This window comes from Dipodomys merriami, unplaced genomic scaffold (assembly GCF_024711535.1).
Source record: "Dipodomys merriami isolate MVZ:Mamm:240054 unplaced genomic scaffold, mDipMer1.0.p SCAF_2, whole genome shotgun sequence".
In the NCBI taxonomy this organism is placed as follows: Eukaryota; Metazoa; Chordata; class Mammalia; order Rodentia; family Heteromyidae; genus Dipodomys; species Dipodomys merriami.
In genome coordinates this window covers 98,255,429-98,277,277 of record NW_027203381.1, presented here as the reverse complement: position 1 = coordinate 98,277,277, position 21,849 = coordinate 98,255,429, and the positions used below count along the sequence as shown (strand labels likewise).

The window sequence follows — 21,849 nt, the reverse complement described above, 5'->3', positions numbered from 1 at the left end:
ATCCAGTATGCAGAAATACAAGAAATTAACCTTCTAATTAAATCCACTCCCCCTTCAATATATGCACAAATTAAGGCATTAAATCTGTCCTTCAAGAAATTTCCCTTAAGAAGTCAAATCATTATACACACACACACACACACACACACACACACACACACACACACATACACATGTATATATACTTTTTAAAAAAAATTCTGGTGTGTCTGTGCATTTATTTGCAGGCAAAATAGAAGAACAAATTGGACTTATGTCAAGGTAAACAGTTTTTTATGTCACTTTTATTTACCTTTAGTTTTATAAATGTATTTCATATTGAAGTCTATGTAGAATTAAGGATCATAGTTATGGGTTTAACTAATTGGTAGGCTAGGAGATTTTAAATAGCAAACAAAAATCTGAACACTGAAGAGCAGTCTAAATTTCTCCATACCACTAGAAACTGGGTGCAAATTTCTCAGTTCCCTCTGTATTAAAATCATTTCTCTGATAAGATATTATCCCACAAAACTGGTGAAAGCACTCTGATAAATCCAAGTCTCCTGATAAAGTCTCAGTGAAGCACATTAATCAGGCTTAGGACAGATAATGAACAGTCTCTCTCTCTGTGTGGCATAGTCATCTATCAGGACAAATCCAGTCAATTGGCTCTTGGATCCTATGCAGTTGTGGTATCTTCTGTACTTCATATCCTCCTAAGGATTTCATTAATGAAATGTAAATAACACCTACAGGCCGATAATTTATAGATAGTCTTACTCTCATTAGAATTTTTGATATTTTAGCTAGCTTAAATTTAGGAGTCAATTAAAGGAGACCAGAGTTCAAGTTTGCAATCTGCACCTCATTTTCTACTTTGGCATTTACTAGTTAAAGAAAAATGCTCCAAGAGCTCTCACTAAGTGATGCTGGTCACTTTCTGCAAGGAAATTCATGACACCAATTCTAGTCACACTTCGAGGCCTTTTAATAGTCACTGCTCAAAAACCTTCAGTTGATAATTATATTATGTCATTAACAGGAATATTGTGTAATTATATTTGGTCTCAGCAATGTTAATTACCAGAATGTATTTATGTTGCTCGAGAGCCTCTGTGGTATAAGTAACATGAAAGAAAGCATGTGATTTTTCTTAACTCTAGCTGCTCAAAAAATTGAAGGGTTGGCAGAGGAAGGATGAGAATATTGAAAGGGGTTACATTGATCAAGATATACTATATTCATAAACTAATTTGTTAAATGGCAACTCCTCTGTACAAGTATTGGAAGATAATTTTAAAAATTAAAAAATAAGTGTATTTGGCTTAATTTTTATTTGAAATCTATTAAGTTCTCTAGGTAAGTTATATATATATATATATATATATATATGCATATCCCCAAATATAAATGTTTTGATATATAAAAAAATTTAGTCTTATACTTTACTAGATTACTGTGTATTTAAATCAATTTAATTCACCATAAATGATTACCACTTATATCCAAAGACTGATGATAATCAGCTCTAATCGTTAAGAAGAAACAATTACAAACATGGATCATTCCTATCATTTCATTCAAAAATAAATTGTATTCATGTATGTCCCCCAAATCATGAACACAAATAGATTAAAAAAGAAATGTTCACCGGGCACTTGTGGCTCACACCTGTAATCCTAGGTACTCAGAAGGCTGAGATCTGAGGTTCATGGTTGAAAGCTAGCCAAGGCAGGAAAATCCATGAAACTCTTATCTCAGTAAACCACCAGAAAACCAGAAGTGGTCTTGTGGCTCAGTGGTAGAGCACTAGCCTTGAGCTGAAGGTGCTGAAGGACAACACCCAGGCCCAGAGCTCAAGCTCCAAGACTGACAGGAAAAAAAAGAAGTGTTCTAGTACATTTAAAGATAAAGTTATAATGTAGTATACATGGAAATTATGCAGTATGCATATTGCAAACAATATGTGCTAGTAAAGGTATTGATCAATTGTTATGATCAATACAATCACACTGAGAACAGAGGAGATAATATGAAATATGTGTCTATCATTTTCACTTGTTTTGCCAGTTATATTCATAGTCAAGTTGTTTCAAGGAAGCAGAACAGCAATGTATAAACTCATCCATTTATTGAGAGCCTAATGAATTCCACTTCCACAAGTTATTTTGATTATTTTCATGACTTAATTAACATACTAAACAGTATGACTGAAAATGTAACTGAGTGCATTGATGAGCCTGGTAAAGTGTTATTTTTCTATACAATTTTGAAGGCATCATGCTCAACATACACAAAGAGGAAATTTTTATATTAAAAATGTATCGTACCACAAACTTAATTTGTTGGTTTGGAAAGGGGTAAATAAGCAATAGTACATAATAATATTGATAGGAATGAAAACATCATTCAAGGAGAAGTAGGTTGATCCTTTTAAGAGTGTAACATATATTTTTCTTTAAATAAACTGACAGTTAAGGTAACTTTAGTCTTCAAATATGTGCTTTAGTTTATAAAACATTTTCTAAACAAAAATGATATTCTATCTCATTGTATTAGTATCAGGAGAAAAGTTATATTATTAATCATTTCCATATAGAAATGTATATTACCTAATTTAGAAACACTATAATGCATCACCTTTTAGTTTGAAAACTTTTCAGGCAGAAAAAAAACTAAATTTATTTTTATAGTTTTTTTACGGAGCCAAAAAATATTTGAATATTTAACAAATGAGGAACAATGGCAGAGATATTGTTCCTAAATCCTTTACCTAGTACAAAAATCTACTCATAAATCTCCAAATTTCAAATAGGAATAAACAGATCTATTTCATCTTCGTAAAGAACTCAGTTGGCAAAGAGGTTAATGTTAAACTTTTTACTATATTCACAATTTTATCAGTGAGAGTGCTTTAGCTGCTGTAAAGAAATCTAACTCATTTGAGACTCACTATTCACTGTTGTCTTATTTGTGCCACAGGATTTTAATTCATGAACCAGGGAACAGAAATGAAGCTTTTCCAGCCCCCATGCACTAATTAACATATCATTTATATGTAAATTCATATATCAAAAACTAAAATACAGTGATGATCCTAAAATGTAGTTTTCAGTAACTGCCTGTAACTCAAAATGGAAAAGTTCCGCCCTATCACTTTTTCTATTTTTTTTTTTTTTTTCATTTGTGAGGTAGCCTGGCCTTAGAAAATAGTTTGAATGGTGGTACACAGAGCTATCCCAGGCTTCACAGTTTCAACCCAGGGAGCACAGAGACAACGCTGGGGGCGTACCTGCTGATGCGGCAGCAATGAACGGCTATTTTAAGATTCCTCCAAGCTCTGTTTGTTGCTATCTTTGAAAACAGATTTGACACTTATTCAGCAGATCCTTTGGATTATTGAGCTTGCAAATTAAGCTTTAGCAAAGGCTGTGCACTAGATATGATGGGTGGAAACTTCATGGAGGAGGAAAAGTTATATTCTTCCTCCCTTTATTCAAGGAGTGTGGGAGGCAGGTGCGATCTCACAAGTAGTGACCCACTTAGGATGCTGTTCTAGCAACCTGAAAGGATAGATTCCAGAACAAATGAATCCATTTAATAAGGATCTTCATTAAGAGATGCTATTGTAAGAATCAGCTCATGCGATTTTTCTCCCCTCTGACTCTTTGTAGAATAGTCTGGCAGAGGAAGCTCATTTTCTTTATTTTACCAATTCACCTGAGCTTTTGCTTCTACATGAACACACTTAGTTGATCATTTTACATGGAGCCAAGAGACTGACTTAAATGAAGAATTCTAGAATTCAGTGAAGTCACGGAAAACAAGAAGTTGCTCCTGGCAAACAAGGTTAACTCTCTTCTTCCTGACCCACCTGGATAAGAATTCTATCCACAGTCAATAGTTAAGCTCTTTTCCTGTGTTCCTCCACATGTGTCATTGAGGCTTTAGACACAGCCTGCATTTTCAACTATGCATTCTATGTTTGCCAGATCAATTCAATTACAGCTCAAAATGTAATCCGGCTGCCGTCACCACTAGCTACTTGACTTGTTTCAATTATGATAGACTATCTTTGCTCTTACAAAATAAAAAACGCCAAGGCATTTTCTGTTCAATTCAATCATACACACACATGCGCACATGTGTGTGCGCGCACACACACACTGAATCATTTTCTTTTGCAGTTCTCATGGTCTTGGCCTTGCTAAGCAGGCATTCTACCATTTTCTGCTTTCATTATATTTTAAATAGGTTCTCCCACTTTTGGCTAGGGATGGTATCCAATCACAATCCTCCCATGGCTGGGATCACAGCTATGCTCTGCCATGTCTGCTTCTTTGTTGAGATGAAATCTCCCTACTAAATTTTTACCTGGTCTGGCCTTCAACTCCCTGATCCTTTCAATCTGTGCCTTCCAAGTAGCTTGGGTTACAGTGAGCATCACCATTCCTGACCTAATAAATTTTTATTTTGTGCATTAGTGGGGGTATCAATACTCAGGATTTTTCTAAGGCCCTTAAAGTACTTAATGTCTGGACATGTTTAAAATTGATCAGTGATGATAACAATTACTTTTAAATGTATATAATATAATGTTCTGCAGTTCCCCAAAACTGGACACATTAATGAATATATGCCTCTAAGAAGCTCATTAGAGAGAGGATGTAGCACAGTGGTACTGCATTTTCAACATGTGCAAAAAAAAAAATTAAAAAGGAAGGAAGAAAAAGAGAAGAAATCAACTTCATGTTGTTGCAGGGAGGGTATGTCCTAGCACTGATCTTCCTATTAATCTTCTTTTCAGGGATGAAGAATACTGAGGTTGAAAGATTTAAGTGACTCCAGTTATGAACACTGGTAGTCAGAAGACAGGGTACTTGAAAATTTGTGACATTTTCACTCTATTGCCAGACCTTTTTTTCTAAAAGGAAAAAAGAAACCAACAAAAACCCAAAGCATTTGTTGAAATACATGATTGAGTCTTTAAACAGTCTTTAAAAAAAAGATTCTCTTGCTTAATTAACAGAGAAATTTTGAAAAGTGAAAAAAAACATCAAATTCAGAGCTAATTCAGAGCTAAATCTTTCAAATCTCTTCCTTCTAGTTAAATCAGTTCAACTTGGTTTTTTGCAGTCCAGTGCTGTTTTTCAGCACTAGAGACCTGAATCATCTTTTTTAAACTCAGGACTCTTAAACCCTTTCCGTTATTTAAGAGAGTTAAGCTATTGTTCTTATTCACTTCTGGAACTAATTTTATCCATCTTATTTCACCTGTCAAAATCAAACACTCTGAATACTGGAGTAGTAAATCTTTGAAGAAGGAGTCTGATAGCACTCTTTATTTCGCTCTTTAAAATACATATGCTCAGTTCATTTCCAACATAGTGTCTTCTGAGTGTCTTGCTGAATTAGTTCACCCTTTGTTCCACCATCTCTGTGCTTCCCTTTCTCCTCCCCAAATCAGATACTCTATGTACAAGTCAAAGGGTACAGAATACAGCTTAAGGGAATAAAGGGGTGGGGGAACTAGGAGAAAATGAAGGATTGAGTGACACTGTTCAAAAAGAAATGTATTCATTATCTGACTTATAACCCCTTTCTCCATCACCTTTACAATAAAAAATTTAAAAAATGCAAATAGCACAAACATACATATGCACGTCTTCTTGTATCTACAAGCATATTGGGCTACCAACACACACACACACACACACACACACACACACACACACACACACACACACACACACACACACACACACACACACACACACACACTTAAAGCAATATTAAATTCCTTTGTGGTCATTGCAGTTTCCTATCTCCAGTATGAAAATTAAATCATGAAAATGCCCACACTGATTTCATTTATGTATGGAATATCAGTTGTAGATATATTACTACAAATGTTAGAGAAATGAAGGATCAGAACCATTGTAAGGGAAGAACAAATAGGAAACCAGGTAACTCTGGACCAGCATAAAGATTCTCTTGCTTAATTAACAGGGAAATTTTGAAAAGTGAAAAGAAATGATCAAATTCAGAGCTTTAATAGATAAGATGAATCCACAAATGTGTTAGATAAGGTCCTGGTATTAAGAATGTGAAACACACCTTAATCCAATACCTCCCATGGGAAATAAAACAAATGAGGTTAGGGGCATATATCTAATCAGCCAGGAAAACAAAAACAAAGAAAAGTAAGATAATACAAAGCAGGCATGGCTTTGAGGCTACTGTATTCTGTAATACAGTAAAAATTTTTCCCCAAATCTAGTAAATTTCCACATCTTACATCATTAAAGAAATTTATAACTAGGACTTTAAAGCAATATTCCATTGTCTGTGTGAACACTATAATGTAAAAAAATGTATATAAAACTTTCTTCACTAATTTGACTAAAACTGAATTTTATATTTAGAAGGGACTCAAGTTTGAATTTATTCTGAAAAAAGATGCATATTTCATTTGATTCCTTTAAGATGTTTTAAATTAAACTCCATTAGTCAATAATGAAGGAATCTGTTTAACATAAAATATTACAGCATAGCTTAAACTGTAAGGGAGCAAAATAGTAGACATACTCATAACTAGCAAGAATTTAAAACTGCCTTCCTCTCAATAGTTGAGAAGTGATTTTAATCTCATTAGCACTCAAATTTCTCCAAGAGTCCTCAAATAGTTTTACTATTTTTTGCAAGATATTGTTCAGTCCAGTACCATACAATATATCTGATTTTCCTAGCTCCTATTTCTTGTATGCTGCTATTTGAAGAGTTGTTTCACTCCACAAAACCACTCCCACAAAAATAGAGGATTAAATTAAAATTGAATGAAAATAGCTAGAGTCTTACTTACCAAAAGAGAATAGGGACGTCCATTATGTTCAAAAGCCTCAGAAAAGAAATCGGTGTTGTGGTCCAGTCTCTGATGTCCTCCATATTCTGCTGCATCTGAATCTAGCACAATTTTAAATGTACAGCCCTTAAGGAATTCACAACGATTCAGGAGTAGGAGATATAAAATGTGTTATGAAATGGCAATTTAAAAGTGAGTGGTCTGAACACTGTTCAGTCATGATTTGTGTAGTGTACTCACTTACTTTTTTCTTCAACATAGCAGAGATTCTCATGTTAACAGGGGTTTTATAGGCTATTTAGTCCATGCACCCATGAGATCCTGTTACACTTCTATTATATTAGTTCATCAAGTCATTATCCCTTGCTGGACTGAATACCTCTATTAACAGTGAATCTCCTCTTCAACCAATCTATTCTATTTGAAGGAGGTTTTCTATATTAAAGAGAAATTTGATTCTTTAGGACTATTACTACTTGAAAAAATCATAAAGATTAAGTTTATTATATAGTAACCTTTGAAATAATCAAGAATATTCAATATGGGAACACACTAAATATAATTCTACAATATCTGAACATTCCTAATTTCAGGAGTTTTTCCTCTTTCCCCAACTCTGAATTTAGTTAGATTTACTCGGTCCTCATGATCACATTAAGGACAGAGTGAACAAAATGGCCACATGTGCTCTGAGGAGTGTGGAGCGCAGCAGCATTCCTGTTTCTTCATTGCTTTGGATGGTGCACTGCTATCAGGACAGGGCTAATCTGTGAGTCAAGTGATCTCCTATAATTTAACATGTGATTTTCCCCTCTTTGCATTAGTGAGGATCAAAACCGGGTTCCCAAGATGCTGGACAAATACTTTTGTACTCTCCTACACCCCCAGCTCTAACAGCTGACATTTCAGCATTATTAGCTTAAACATATGCATATGCTCAATATGCATAAAAAATAGAATGGCATACAAATTTACACATTCAACTATACATTATTCTCTAGAGATCTTAATTTTTCCACTCCAAGGATAGGTTAGTGTTTTATATTTTCCCTGTACATGAATCCTTAATCTCAAATTTTATAGCAAAATTAGTTCATGTGAGTAATGAGCAATGTTCAATCATTTGGAACACTGTGGATCAGACACAGGTGGATGTGCCACAAAACCGCTCGTTAGAAGTAAGGGATCTGCCCTTTCCCTTATTTTTTCTTTTTCTTTTCTTTTCTTTCTTTCTTTCTTTCTTTCTCTTTTTCTTTTTCTTTTTTTTTTTTTACAGTGACAACAGGGGTTGCACCATGGAGGAAGAACATACAAAGAAACAAAAAAAAATCACATAGAACATTATAAGTACATTAAAAAGAACAAGAAAGATAAAATCTCGTGTCCCTATCTTGGGGTAAATTTCACTTACCATCATCTTATATGGTCATATGTACATAGCTTTTGAACTTTCCTGCTTGTCTCATACATATACTAGATATTAAAGATAAGGGAAACCATAGGACCTATGTTTCTTTGGGCCTGGCTTACTTCACTGAATATAATTTTTTCCAAGTCATTCCATTTCCTAAGAAATAGGGCAGTGCCTATTTGTGTGATACATATTATATATATATATATATATATATATATATATATATATATATATCACATTTTCTTGATCCATTCATCTACTGAGGGGCATCTGGGTTGGTAACATAGCTATGGTGAATAATGCTGCGATAAACATAGTTGTGCTGGTAGCTTTAGTATGGTCTTGTTTGTGATCATTTGGATAAATGCCCAAAGGTGGGATTGCTGGGTCATAGGGAGCTCTATGTGGAGACTTTTCTTTTCTTTTTTTCTTTTTTTTAAATTCTGTGGCAGATGCATTGAATTCTTGAGTACATCCATCCCTCCCCCATTTTTATGCTGGTTCTGGTGCTGGAATTCAGGGATTGGACTCTGACCATTAATGTTGAAAGAGGTGACAGATCAAGATACACTGAATAGATAGACTTTGTCAAATGGAAAAAAAAATCAATGCATATCCCATATTATTAACCAAAGTGAGGGGATGGCGGCTTGGTAGCATTGGGTGAGAATGCTGAAGGGGATGGCGTTGAACAAGATGCACTGCATTCATAAACTGCTTTGTTGAATGGCAACACCTTTGTACAAGTACTTAAAGATAATAAAAATATTAAAAAATAAATAAGGGCTCTGTATTAGCTATTCCAGGTCAATATTCTCTAATTCACACTGAAGCTGATATTTGGAATAGTAATGCATTTAAAGAGGGAGAGATGAGGAAAAGTGAATAAGAGAGATATTCAAGGAAGGTCTACTAAAGTAGTAGTCACAGGAATATTCTAGAGACAATGTAGATAAAAATTATTTAAGCCTACTAACAAACATAATGAAGGAAAATAGCTGGTGACATAGTAAATATATGAAGTACTGAAGAATGAAAAAAATATTAAAATTTTTATCATACCACTTTCTTTCAATCTTGTTCTCTAAAATCTTGGGTTAATATTCAGAAAAAATACAGTTTAAAGAATAATGTACTAGAATGATTTTATAGCTCTTAAAGTAAGAATAAGTTACTGATTAACAAGAAAATGGCCAACAAAAGCAATTTTAGCATCAAATTTCCAACCTGTAAATTGAGAATCACTGAATAACAATTGTGTCATAACAAGCTTCTCCTTGAGTGAGCAGCTCAGTTATATGATAGGAAATTTAAACATTCATTAGCCATTGTTTAAAGACTAAATTATGTGATTACACATATCTGACAGTGTATTTCAAAGAACACACATTTTTATTATGTGCTGATTTATTTTAGAGTTACAAACTTCAAAAATGTTTCCCAATATTTGTATTCCCAATTTAAGGATAGTAAAAAAAAAAAAAAACTTATGTAAGTATTTCTATTTTGACATTGAAAGGGATCATACTGAATATGTTTACAATTTGCCTTATATAAATATAACTTATAATCATGAAGAGGAAATTATGAAAGGCATAAAGTATCAATGCATCATCAGAATGGACATTTTTTTTCTATTCTTTTCATTTTTGGAGTTACCCAGCCATGTGCATCTATTAAACCGGTAACACAACAACGTCCTTTAGAAAATTAAATAAAAATTCAGAAAATTCAGCCAGGATAACATTAAAGATTTTAATCGCTACAATGTATTATTTAAGTATCAGGAAACTTCAACTTCTTATAAATATTGCTTAAAATTAGGACAGTTTTTAAAGAGGTTATTTGAATAAATAACTTTCCTGATTTGCATATCCTTACTCAAGTATTCTTTAATCCCTTTCTAACATGCACATATACATATATAACCACCTCCAATACACTAACAGGATCCACTTATAATCAAAGTGATGCCACCCATTATCCCTCTTCTGCTAAAAGAATGTATCTCTGAAACTATAACTCAGAGATATCTGAGTTTTTTTAAAATTCTTCATATGGTTTGCAAATACAGAGTACATAGAATTAATTTGTCAAGACACTTCAACAGTCTGTCATCCTCGACAGCTACCTCCCTACACATAGCATAATGACTTCTTGTAAGAGGTTCACAATAAACTTCTCAAATTGATACTTAAGATGACAAGCCTCATTTACTAAGAGGGAAAAATTACATTGGTGTGTGTGTGTGTGTGTGTGTGTGTGCGTGTGTGTGTGCGTGTGTGTGTGTGCGCGCGTGTGCGCGCTGGTCCTGACATGGGGGGGGGGGGAGTTGTGCGCGCGCGCGTGTGCGCGCGCGCATGCATGCGCGCATGCTGGTCCTGAGTTCTCCCTAAGTGTTTTGCTCAAGGCTAGATTTCTACCACTTCAGCCATAGTTCCACTTCTGGCTTCTTGTGGTTAAATGGAATCTCATGGATTTTCCTACCTTGGCTGTTTTGAACAGCGATCTTCATATCTCAGCCTTCTGAGAAGGTAGGATTATGGCCTGGGCTCCCGGTGCTTAGTCCATATGCTAAGTTTTATATTGGGTAAAATACAATAAACTGTCTCTCCCTTCTTTCCATCCTTTATTCCTTTCCTTCTTTCTGTGCTGGTCCTCAAGGCTTATGGTCTACCATTTGATCAACAGCTCCACTTCTCGCATTTTTAGTGGCTAATTGGAGAAGAGAATCCTAGGGATATTTCCTGAGATAGCTGGCTTTGAACCATGACCCACAGATCTCAGCCTTCTGAGTAGGTAGGATTCTAGGCATGAGCCCCCCATTTTGGGGGCGTGGGGAAATCGGTCATGGGGCTTGGATTCTGGGCCTGGACTCTGTCCCTCAGCTATTCAGCTCAAGGCTAGTGCTCAACCACTTGAGCCACAGCGTCACTTCTAGCTTTTTCTGTTTATGTGGTGCTGAGGAATTGAACCCAGGGCCTCACCCATGTGAGGCAAGCACTCTACCACTGAGCCACCTTCCCTGCCCATTTTACCATTTCTTCACTAAATATGTAGACTGAACTAGGATCATGAAAGATAATATTAAGATACGATATCAGATTTGTATATGATGTCCAGACTGGAAGGAAAGAAAAGGTACGCGTTTCAATGTCTATAAATAGAGGGACAAAAGACATAAAGTAAGAGAAAGCCAATGAGAAGGGTAGGATTGGATGTCAGTATATGAAGAGTTTTGAAGACCAGACTAGGCTATTAGTTCTTATTTTGTTAGTTAAGTATAATGATGTTTACTATTCTTAGGGAAGGATATGAAAATTGAGAAGATATATCCAGTTATCAGGAAAAGTAAAAAGGTCAGGGGAAACACAAAGTCAGGAAGTTTAAGAGACAAGAATTTAACAGTCCAAGGATAAAAAGGATAAATACTGACAGACATATAATATTAAGATTTTAGTTGTACAAATGATAGTACTCAAAAGTGAAGAGTCTGAAAAAAGAGCAATAAAAGGTGGGATTAGTTGTACCCCAAAACAGACAAAATAGTTAAGTGATAGAGCGAGGGGATAGACATTTGTCAAATATAGATCTGATTACTTTGTGCAAGTGAAAATCTATTTATGAATCGGGTGAAGTGTTTTTATATGGAGTTTCTGTTTAATTCTAAAGTTGAGCTTCCAAGTTTTAACAGGCCAGAGTAAATACATGATAAAATTTTACCAAAAAATGAGACAAAGTGATATCTCCCTAAGTTATTAACATAATTAAATAAAATTAGTATTCCTAATATTCCATTGAGTCAGAATTTATAAGGCTTATCATATTTGCTTTAGGCAAATTTCTTACTCATTTCATTCAAGTGATCATTTCATTGTCTAAAACACTGGGCCAAAAGTTTTTCCTTGCCACATTTGGAAAAATACATGAGGAAGAGAATGACAGAATTGTTAATAGAGATATTTTCAAAATGAAGATGAAATAGGTCTCTATCAGTTTGATTAGCCTTTTAAAATACTGTGATTTTCTATTTAAAATTCGAGAGTCTCCTAAGTATTTGATATATCTATCAATAGGTTGAAGTAGATAAAAAAGTTTGAAGCATTATTTTATAATCCATGTCCTTAAATTTGAACCACGGAAGAGCCCTATATTGAAGGAGGCCTGTACTAATAAGATTAAAGAACAGTGAAGGCATGAAGACTCTCAAATTCAATGGCTCTTCAAATACTTCAAAAGCTGCTATGTTTGCTCAGCCACTTGATAAAGTGTCTGCTGGAAGTGTGAGGATTTTTATATAAGAAGTACTATCATTTATATCATTCAGTACCAACCTTACTTCACTCCCACTGATGAAGCAAAGGAAATTTATTGAAAGGTACAGCTCCTGAGATCTCAAACTGAGTGACAGAAAGGAGTTCTCTGGTAACAAAATGACCATAAAGATAGCAGAGTTAGTACTTATCATATATCTACAAATCTAAGAAATAATTTTAAGATAAACTGCACATAAAAGCAACACTACTTTACCATTCATTGTAAGCAGTATCCCAATTGAAGTAATGCTAGAATGTGTAAAAGACTTATCTTAGAATATGAATTTATCATAATGTTTACATGTCATTCAATCAACCCACACACATTATTGCATTCATTATACCTTCTGAGAGCTAAGTCTTGTCTGGAGAGATAATTGATAATAAAGGCAGAAAGCATGAAGGTAACAATTCTAAGAAATGTTCTAAGTAACTGTGAGCAAACACCTCTTAAAGTAAGAGTTGAAAAGCAAAGGAGAGTTTTAATTTTAATAATCTAAAGATAACTACAGAACATCGGATTTGCCACAGTATTCTAATCTAACCTTTCTGCTTTTTTTAATTTCATGAATTGTCCTTTATTTATTGCTCTCTATAATCCACAAAACCCAAGGTTATAGCTACATGGCATCTCAAACAGATCTGTCCTCTTACTTCATCTCTTAGTTCTATAATTAAATTACATGTTATATCCTGTCTTGAATTCAGAAGCACTATGAACCACAGTTTGTACTTGTTTTCCTTGGTATCTTTTGAAATGCACAATAGGAAAGACTAGTGCTGGTTTGCAACACTAGCCTAAGAGTATATAAGTTGATTACTGCAGAAGAGATACCTTTATGTACATGTGTACATTTGTGGACATACTTGATTTGGGCATTTCTATATTTCAGAAATCTAAAATCAACATTAAAATTGAACATTCTAGATTGAAAGTGGGAGTTCTAGTATTTGTTATTTTTCTAAACTATAACAATGCAGTGTTTATGAATATATTATTTTAATGGAAAAATAATAATTTCAGTTTTCTTTCTGTGACATTAGATTAAAAAAACTTCCAATGATGTGTCATTTATAAAATGTAACTTAAAATAAGAATAATTTAAAGAACTACAAAATATGTAGGAAGTTTTGAGTAACTATAAAGGACATTTATATAATGCATGAAAATGCAACCATTTTCCTTAAGGGAAAAATGTTTTTCTTTTCTTATTAGTTCACACAACATTTTGGCATCCTTGAAAAAAACAACATCTTCATGCCTGAGTTGTATATGCATTTAAATCTGTGAACACTACATTCATTAAAAGTTTAAAAGGACACCCACATATTTTAATTAAGTTGAAAAACAAAAGCATATTGCTATTATAAGTTAGGATGTGATTGTTTAATCTACAAAATGTTTTCCTTTTAGACTATAAAATAAACAATCCTTGCAAGTTTTATGTCTTAGTTCAAATATTTTATGAATGTATGATAAGAACTAAACAAACTCAAAGAATGATGGGCTCAATTGGCATTATCTACCACATTAATTAATGGATTGCTTTGGTTTCTGAAATGCATTTTCATGCCATTTTTTTTGTTCTTAAGCATGCTTAATGACACATCAGTAAATAGCAAATCCAATGATAATAAAAAAAATTGAATACTACATATTTCTCTACACAATTGAAATAGAAAAAGTGTCCTAAATACGCTACAAAATATTTCCAACAAAGCTATTTAGAAACTTTTCATAGATCATACATTTTAGATATTAAAAAAAGTTACTGTGTTTCAATACCACAAAGGAGAAATGAAAAAGTATGGCCACATTTCTGTTCTATTCCACCCTATCCTCCCCTAAAAGTATGTTATTTATGTCATTAAAGATTATCAAAAGAACTTATAAATTCAATGACATAACACCAATCATTTAGACACTCAAATGAATTTTATTCAACTTTTAGACATATATGTTTAAGTCAACTTGAAGTTACTTCATGCACATATAAATATTTGTCTGTCTGTCTCTATCTCTGTCTCTCTCAAGATCTTCTTTTGCATTTTAAGACAACTTTGATTTAAGCAATAAAGAAAATACTCCCTTCACACAAACTTACCCTAAGGTAGCCTCCAATTGAATTAAATGCAATATATCTAATTTTTTTTTAAAGAAGAAACTGGAAAGTCTCTTAAAAATAAATATAAGTAGAAAACATTACTTTCAACCATGTCAGGAAGATAGACAGGGATAAGAGATTGTACCCTAAAACACTGCTACACTCATCCATGATATTTGGGGTCCAACAACTATTTTCTGATCCTAGTTCTGCTAATTATAACCTCCAAAAAGTTAGTTAACTTTGTTGGGGCTCAGTTTCTCCTTTGAAAATGAGGTCATATATCAGAGTTGTTTCAGGGATTAACTGAAGCAATCTTCTAGGAGTGTTTATCACAGTATGCAGCAAGGAAAATGCTCAAGTTATTAGTGCTGCAGCTTTGATTATCACAAGCTCTGTACCATATAAACTATTGACTCAAGAGATGAAAAAAAAATCCCTCTATACTGTTTATTTGTGTTTCCTTTTCCTACATTTTTCTTCTCACTAATATCTAAGGCCTTTTCTGTTGTTTATATTTTTTACATAAAAATTCAATCAGATTTTACATAGAACCATCTGAAGCTTAAATGAACTTTGAATTTAAACATTTTTTTAAAGAAATGTTTCTTAATGCTCTGAGACATATATTATTTCTGATGTAGCCAATCCTGTACAGCTTAACTAAAAAGTAAACATGATCTTATATTCCATTGTAGCTGAATGATTTCTACTTCTATCAACTTTTAACATATTATAAATGTTATATATTTTGTGTCTCTTTACTAAAATAAATATCTAAACAACCTTGTCTTTTGTTTTTGTTGTGATGTAGGACCCAGATTAGTAGTATATGTATTTGTGAATATCTGATATATTTTTTCATTATTTTCATTTTGCAGGCTATTCCTTGGGTTTAAAATGTTATGTGCATTTGTTTCTTCTAAACTTGAGGAAATAATTAATTGCCACTTAAAGACAAACCTCATTTTGCTTACCTCATCTGACTTCGAATTAAGAACCTCAGATACCAGACTCCTGAGTAGCTAGGATTACAGGTAGGAGCCATTGGTGTCTGGCAACAAAAGGATTTTAAGTGTTTTATCAAAATTTCACTATTATTTTTCATTGAAATAAAAAAGTCCTGAAATATATATGGAACAAAATAGAAAGCCCAGAAATAAGCCCCCAAAGAACTGTATCTACATGGTGATAGTCTATATGTAAATAATGTTTATATCTCTATGTAAATATAGATAGAAATAAAGGAACAATGAATGAGCCCAGAAATAAGACCAGATAGATAGTCTTTGACAAAACTGCCAAGATTACATAGTGGAGAAAAGTGTTTGTACAATACATGATGTGAAGAAAGCTAGAATGAAAACGGACACTGCCTTAAAACACTTGCAAAAAAATCATCGCTAAACAGATAAAACCTTATGTATCTCATATCCTAAATATGTAAGCAACTTTGATTACTCAACAGCACACAGTTTTGACAATAGGTAAAACACTTGAATATAAGGCTTTATTTTTCAAATAATAAGCACAAATGCCCCACTTTGTATTTGTGTGAAAAGGCATCACTAATTATCAGGGAAATGCAAATCAAAACTCAGTAAATAACCCTGCTTTCAGTAATGGGTAGAGATGAAAGTGAACAAAGGGAAGATAATATTCTAGAGCATAGTCTCTACCATTATTCTAGAAAGAAAAAAACATTTTTCTACGTTTACAAATTTCTCTGTTTAGCAGTAGAGCAACAGGAAACAATACTTATATAGGTTACAGAAGTTATGTGAGCTTTTGGAAGCTATTAGTGTAAAAACCAAACCTGAGAAAATAATAAATCAAAATATCAGATTATCAGGTAAATACTACGGGAAAAGTAAGTTATCTAATTTTTTTTGTTTGTTTTCCTTAGCTGTTGGGGGAGGGTGCAGGTTGGAAAGAGAAAACTATTTTGCAAAGAATAAAAGGTTAAAGGGGGAAAACCCCACAAAAATATCATAGTAGTGTTTATAACTTTATGGACAACTACAGCAATTTTCTATTTAAGAGGATATTATGGAATCAAATGCTTAATTGCCTGCCAATAAAATGTAATATGACTACACTTCATTGGATTATACATTAATTAAGTGATTTTATTTAATAATGTCCCCACATCTTTCTTATTCAAGAGTTGATGCCCTATAACTACAAAATGGAATATAATTAAACAAATTAATTTTTACTAATGGGACTTAATTAGGCATTACACCATCATTAGACTGAGAGAAACTACATTTATAGAATTACAGTTGGCTTACCTATATATTGCTCATGGTTCCTAAAGTTACCATAAGGGCCCAAATATTTTCCTCATTAATGATACTATTGTTTTCAAAAGTTAAGAGTTTTTTCTGATTTTTTCCTTCCAAAAAGAAATGAAAGACTGAAGTTCTGAGTTATTATTTAAAGAATTTATAAAACCAGAAGATATATTCTACAATTGAGGTATGAATTTCCCCAAAACAGAAATGTTTCTGAATACTTCCAACACTGTAGTGACTATTCCAAGCAAATAAAACTAAATCCACTTTCACCATACCACTATGTCATAAAACAACAATAAAACAAATGTTAGCAATATAGGCTTATTATTCATTTGTTTAATTATTTTATGCATATGTATGTATATATTTAATCTAAAAGTATTATTATAATTATAGTATTTTAAACATAAAAACATTTTTCTTTGTGAAACTCATCAAATTCCTAGAAAATAAAATAAAGCTAAATACAGTTAGTGTCATTAAATCACAGAAATTTTTAGAGTTCATTAACAATGAAAAATAATCTAAAACACTCCTAAGTAATGTTTTAAAAAGCAGAGAAAGGGAAACTTTGAGCCTCATAAACCTATGAATCTATAAGGTACATGTGTGTCAGACACACATGCTTTTCCTATGCTTTCCATTGGCTGTCTGCTAGTGTCTACTAGTACTGATAATTCTGTATGGCACATGAATGTTGTCATTATCTAAACGGACCTTTGCAGAAAAGGGTTTCCCATTGTTCTAAGTATTGTCCCTAGACAATGAATGTACATATATATGTACATTTACATATATTTACATATATATTAGTTGGATCATATGAGTTAACTCTAAACATAGAATTGTGATACTTTTATATTGCAATATGGAATTCAGAATGTGTGTAAAAATATACATACACAATAGCCACACACAAGTATATATAGATACATATATGTACATATATGAGTATTTTGAAGCTATGGAAACAAAAGGTCCTACTAAATTTTTGATAGGATTATTTCTCTCTGCTCACATAAAGATCATAAAGTTGCAGCAAACACAAAGGGACACACATATGCACTCAAAAGAAAAAGAAATATGCTTGCATCTGTTCAGTGTGTAGAACTCTCATGAGGAAATCTTTTATCTTTACTTTTGTTTTTACCAAGCATCTATAAACTGGAAAAGTAGAAGCTACAATCTAGAATATAAAATCCAAAAAGTAACTTTCATTTTGTACCATATGATCTTTGCAAAAATGCATAGTTCTTTGTTTTTATTTTTGCATAAAGCGTAGATTCTAATATACACAGCATTTTATTATAGTAACTCAAGCTTCCATGTCCTCTCTAAACTAAGCAACTCACATCAACATCTCTGCCTTCAGCAGTCACACCGTGGGAATCATCCGGATGAATTTATTTCCTTATTAGAAACTCTGTGAATAGGTAAAATGCAGAGACTGTATTTAGATTAAGAAAACTATCATACAGCAGTTTTATGAAAATATTTCTAAGAGCCCAGATCCAATCCAGCTATTTACTCCTCCTTTCCTTTAGTTGTAAAATATTGATAGACATTTGTGTATTTGTTGTAAGTGCCATTTGTGCTCACACTTCTTCATATCTCGATACTGTGACAGTTTGAAATGCCATTTGGAAATGGGGCTATCAAATGGACTTCACTATGAAGTCCACTTCTCCATACAGCATTCAAACACGTTCTTTAAAATGTGACTTCTCTGTTGTTTATAGTCTCATACCATTAGTAATCTATTAACACCAAGTCATATAACATATGAATAAGCTATGAAGTGTTCAGCTTAAATTGAATAATACCCAGTAAACTTTGATATGGCCGTTTAACTTGAAATACAGAGCCATGACATATTGATATATCACTCTAGAACACAGAAAAATCATAATAATTGACCCGTATCTATATTTTTCTTTTAAGTATTTTGTTTTGGAAGATAGTAGTAACAGAATACAAGGAAAATTATTTGGAAAAGATTTTGTGGAGATGGGGAGGTAATGGGAGAGGTTAAATGACATGCCAGTGACATGGATTTTTGTGCCATTTTCTAATGTTCCTTTTCCCACAGACTTCTATCAAAATAATTTTAACCATTACTGAAATAAATTGTTAATAAATTCACTACTGTGACCATACCCAACCACAGGTACATAGTGGTAAAAGACAGAAAGATGCATCATGGTGTAACATGGGCCTTGTAAGATGCTACACTACTTGACTTTCAACAATAAGCATTAGAAGGAAAGACTCAAGGACTTACAGGCTTTAGTCTGGTCTTTTACACAAGGATAATACAACCTATTTTATAGCATGGCTAAGCACTTTAACTAGTTAATGAAAATGGTTAACAAACAGAAGCCTTCCAAAGAGATATCACAATACCAGATTCCCTTTTGTATCACTTGAAATATGGTACCATCACTTGCATTACTGAAAATGGATTAGAGAAAAACAATTTTTCCTTATGGGCTTGCAGTTTTCAGCTTGATTCAATACTGATTTGACAGCATTTTAGATGAAGAAATGAAACTAAGGAGATATGATGATTCAGATGATAAAAGGGAACTGCTTCTTTCTTTTCAGCCAAACAATGTGAAATGACAAGCAAATATAACACATCAGAAAGATGTATTCTATCTTGCTAGCCATGAAAAATCTGCCTATTTGCCAAGTACTTTTAGGTCTCAGCTCTGCATTAGTCTATTGCTAGTCTATTGAAGAGCACAGGTGATTACCGTACTAAAGTTAATGGCTAGAGACAACTAGTAGAAAGTATATGGGGAAATGTTTTTGCTGCTGTAATTGGATCATTCTCTCCCCGCCCCCCCCCAAAAAAAAACTTAGCCACAGGATCCTTTGTAGATGCACTATTAAGTCACCATGAAGGCCAAGCCCAAAATCTTATTGATACAAGTTAGACTGGCTTTTCATTTTTTTTTTTTCAAATATGGTCTTATTATTTTGAAGATAGCTGAAAGCATGTTAAAGTGTTTTTTCTACCTATCCTGGCAGTACTTCCAAACAGCTCTCTTTACAACAGTTTCCGGAGACGACAGCCACCATCTACTCTCCCCAGATCTAAGAGAAAGTTGATGCCTTGCCATTTGATATACAGGTTCAAAAACTGATACTGCTCAAGAATTCAGAAAGGTTACCTACGGAAAGTATATATTTCATCCATCGTGACAGAAAAAAAGTTCAAATGACTTCTCTAGAAACTTTAAATTTGTTCTGGCACTAGATACTGCTTTCCTGGGTATTAAAAATTTGATGAATTTTTTTCCTTGATTAATACATGCAATCTTTCCACTGTGGATTCTTCACAGTGAAAATCAGTATTCAATTTACTTGCTCAGTAGTTGGAGTATGTAAAGCAGAGAGTACTTTGGTAAAGTCAGAAAATACAGTATAAAATCACTAATTTCAAAATATTTTCTAGATCTAAAGTTTTTGTATCATCATGAGGTAATAAGTAATTTGGAGGGAAAAGAATAAAATCAAAAAGAAATGTGATTTATATAACATTCTAGATGTGCTAATGTAAAATCTGGACCAAGGAGTCAAAGGATGAATGCTTTCTCTCATGTGTGGAAGCTAGAACTAATTTATAACTGTGCTAGTAAATACATTGGGTTATATGCAAGTGTACACAGGTATATTAGTCTAGTTATTATATTTTCAGGTGAGAATTCAATTAGTCTAATTCCTTAGAAAGGCTGACAGTCCAATAAAATGATTACCAGAAAAGGGGCACTCAAATGGTAGAGGATGGGGGCAAGGGGTGAAGGACAGACAAAGGAAAGGAAGGGAAGGGAGAACACAGTCATAAATTTAATGAATATCCTACAAAATTTAGAAAATTGAAGGACAGGCTGCTGTAGGGAGAGATGCGGGAGAATAATGAAAGGGTGATATCACTTAAGGTGTATTGTATTCATAAAGTAATTTGTTAAATGACAAAATCACAACTCCTTTGTACAATTATTTAAAGATAACAATAACAATGATGATGATGATGATAGAGAAGCAACAAATAGGAAAAAAAATCTCTTAAAGCCAAAACTGGAGGAACAAGAAGTTGAAAGAAGAGACCTCTCTGCTGCTTAGGGAAGATGGTACAAACTCAACACATCAGAAACAAAGAACTGTCCTACTACATATTCTTTATTTACATGCAAAAGTTAATATATTTATTGCATGTTCACATGTTCAGTGTTACATTTGGAAATCTGAGCTAAATTGTTAACTGAATAAAGAATAGCAGAGAGATGAGAATACACTAGAAACATTCTAAGAAAAAACCTAAGATTTGTTTTCTTTGAATGCACAAAGTGAGTTTGAGATAGAACTAATATTCTTTTTGCTCTGCTACAAAGACAGTAGTACTCCAGAAAAGGAAGGTAATATGACTCAATATAAATTGGTCATGCCATATCTGCAATATGGTGATGTTCTTTCTGGAGATTCAATCTAGGGGAAATGAAATTTTATTTTAAAAAAGAATAAAAATCAAAAATTTCTGAATAGGGAAGTTTGGGGGAGAAGGTTAGTATTGTATAAGAAGCACATTAAATAACCTTTCTGATTTGAATAAAGGACATACAGAATAATGAATCTGTTAATTTGTTATATACTGGCAGAAGAACTATTCCTAGAGCGCATATTCTCTAGAGGAAAAATATAGTGACATTAATATTTAAAGGTACATATATTAATGGTAATTTTGCATACACACATATCTTGAAAATGTGGGCTGAACTTAGTGTCTGTATGCGAACATTGTACTTCCTAAGCTACATCCCACACTCTGTATAATTTGGTGCTAATAGAATGTCTCCTGAATTTTGCC

The 21,849-nt window shown here is 33.2% G+C and overlaps 1 protein-coding gene across 2 annotated transcripts in view; it reads right to left on the bottom strand.

Annotated features, from left to right (window-relative positions):
* The window catches only part of Gbe1 (1,4-alpha-glucan branching enzyme 1), a 210,857-nt gene that overhangs the window by 2,740 nt on the left and 186,268 nt on the right, over positions 1-21,849 (bottom strand). For both annotated transcript variants that reach the window (XM_070030451.1, XM_070030450.1), the window contains exon 15: positions 6,845-6,962. In XM_070030451.1, coding sequence (XP_069886552.1) covers positions 6,845-6,962 — 118 coding nt within the window. The remainder of the gene's footprint in view (positions 1-6,844; positions 6,963-21,849) is intronic.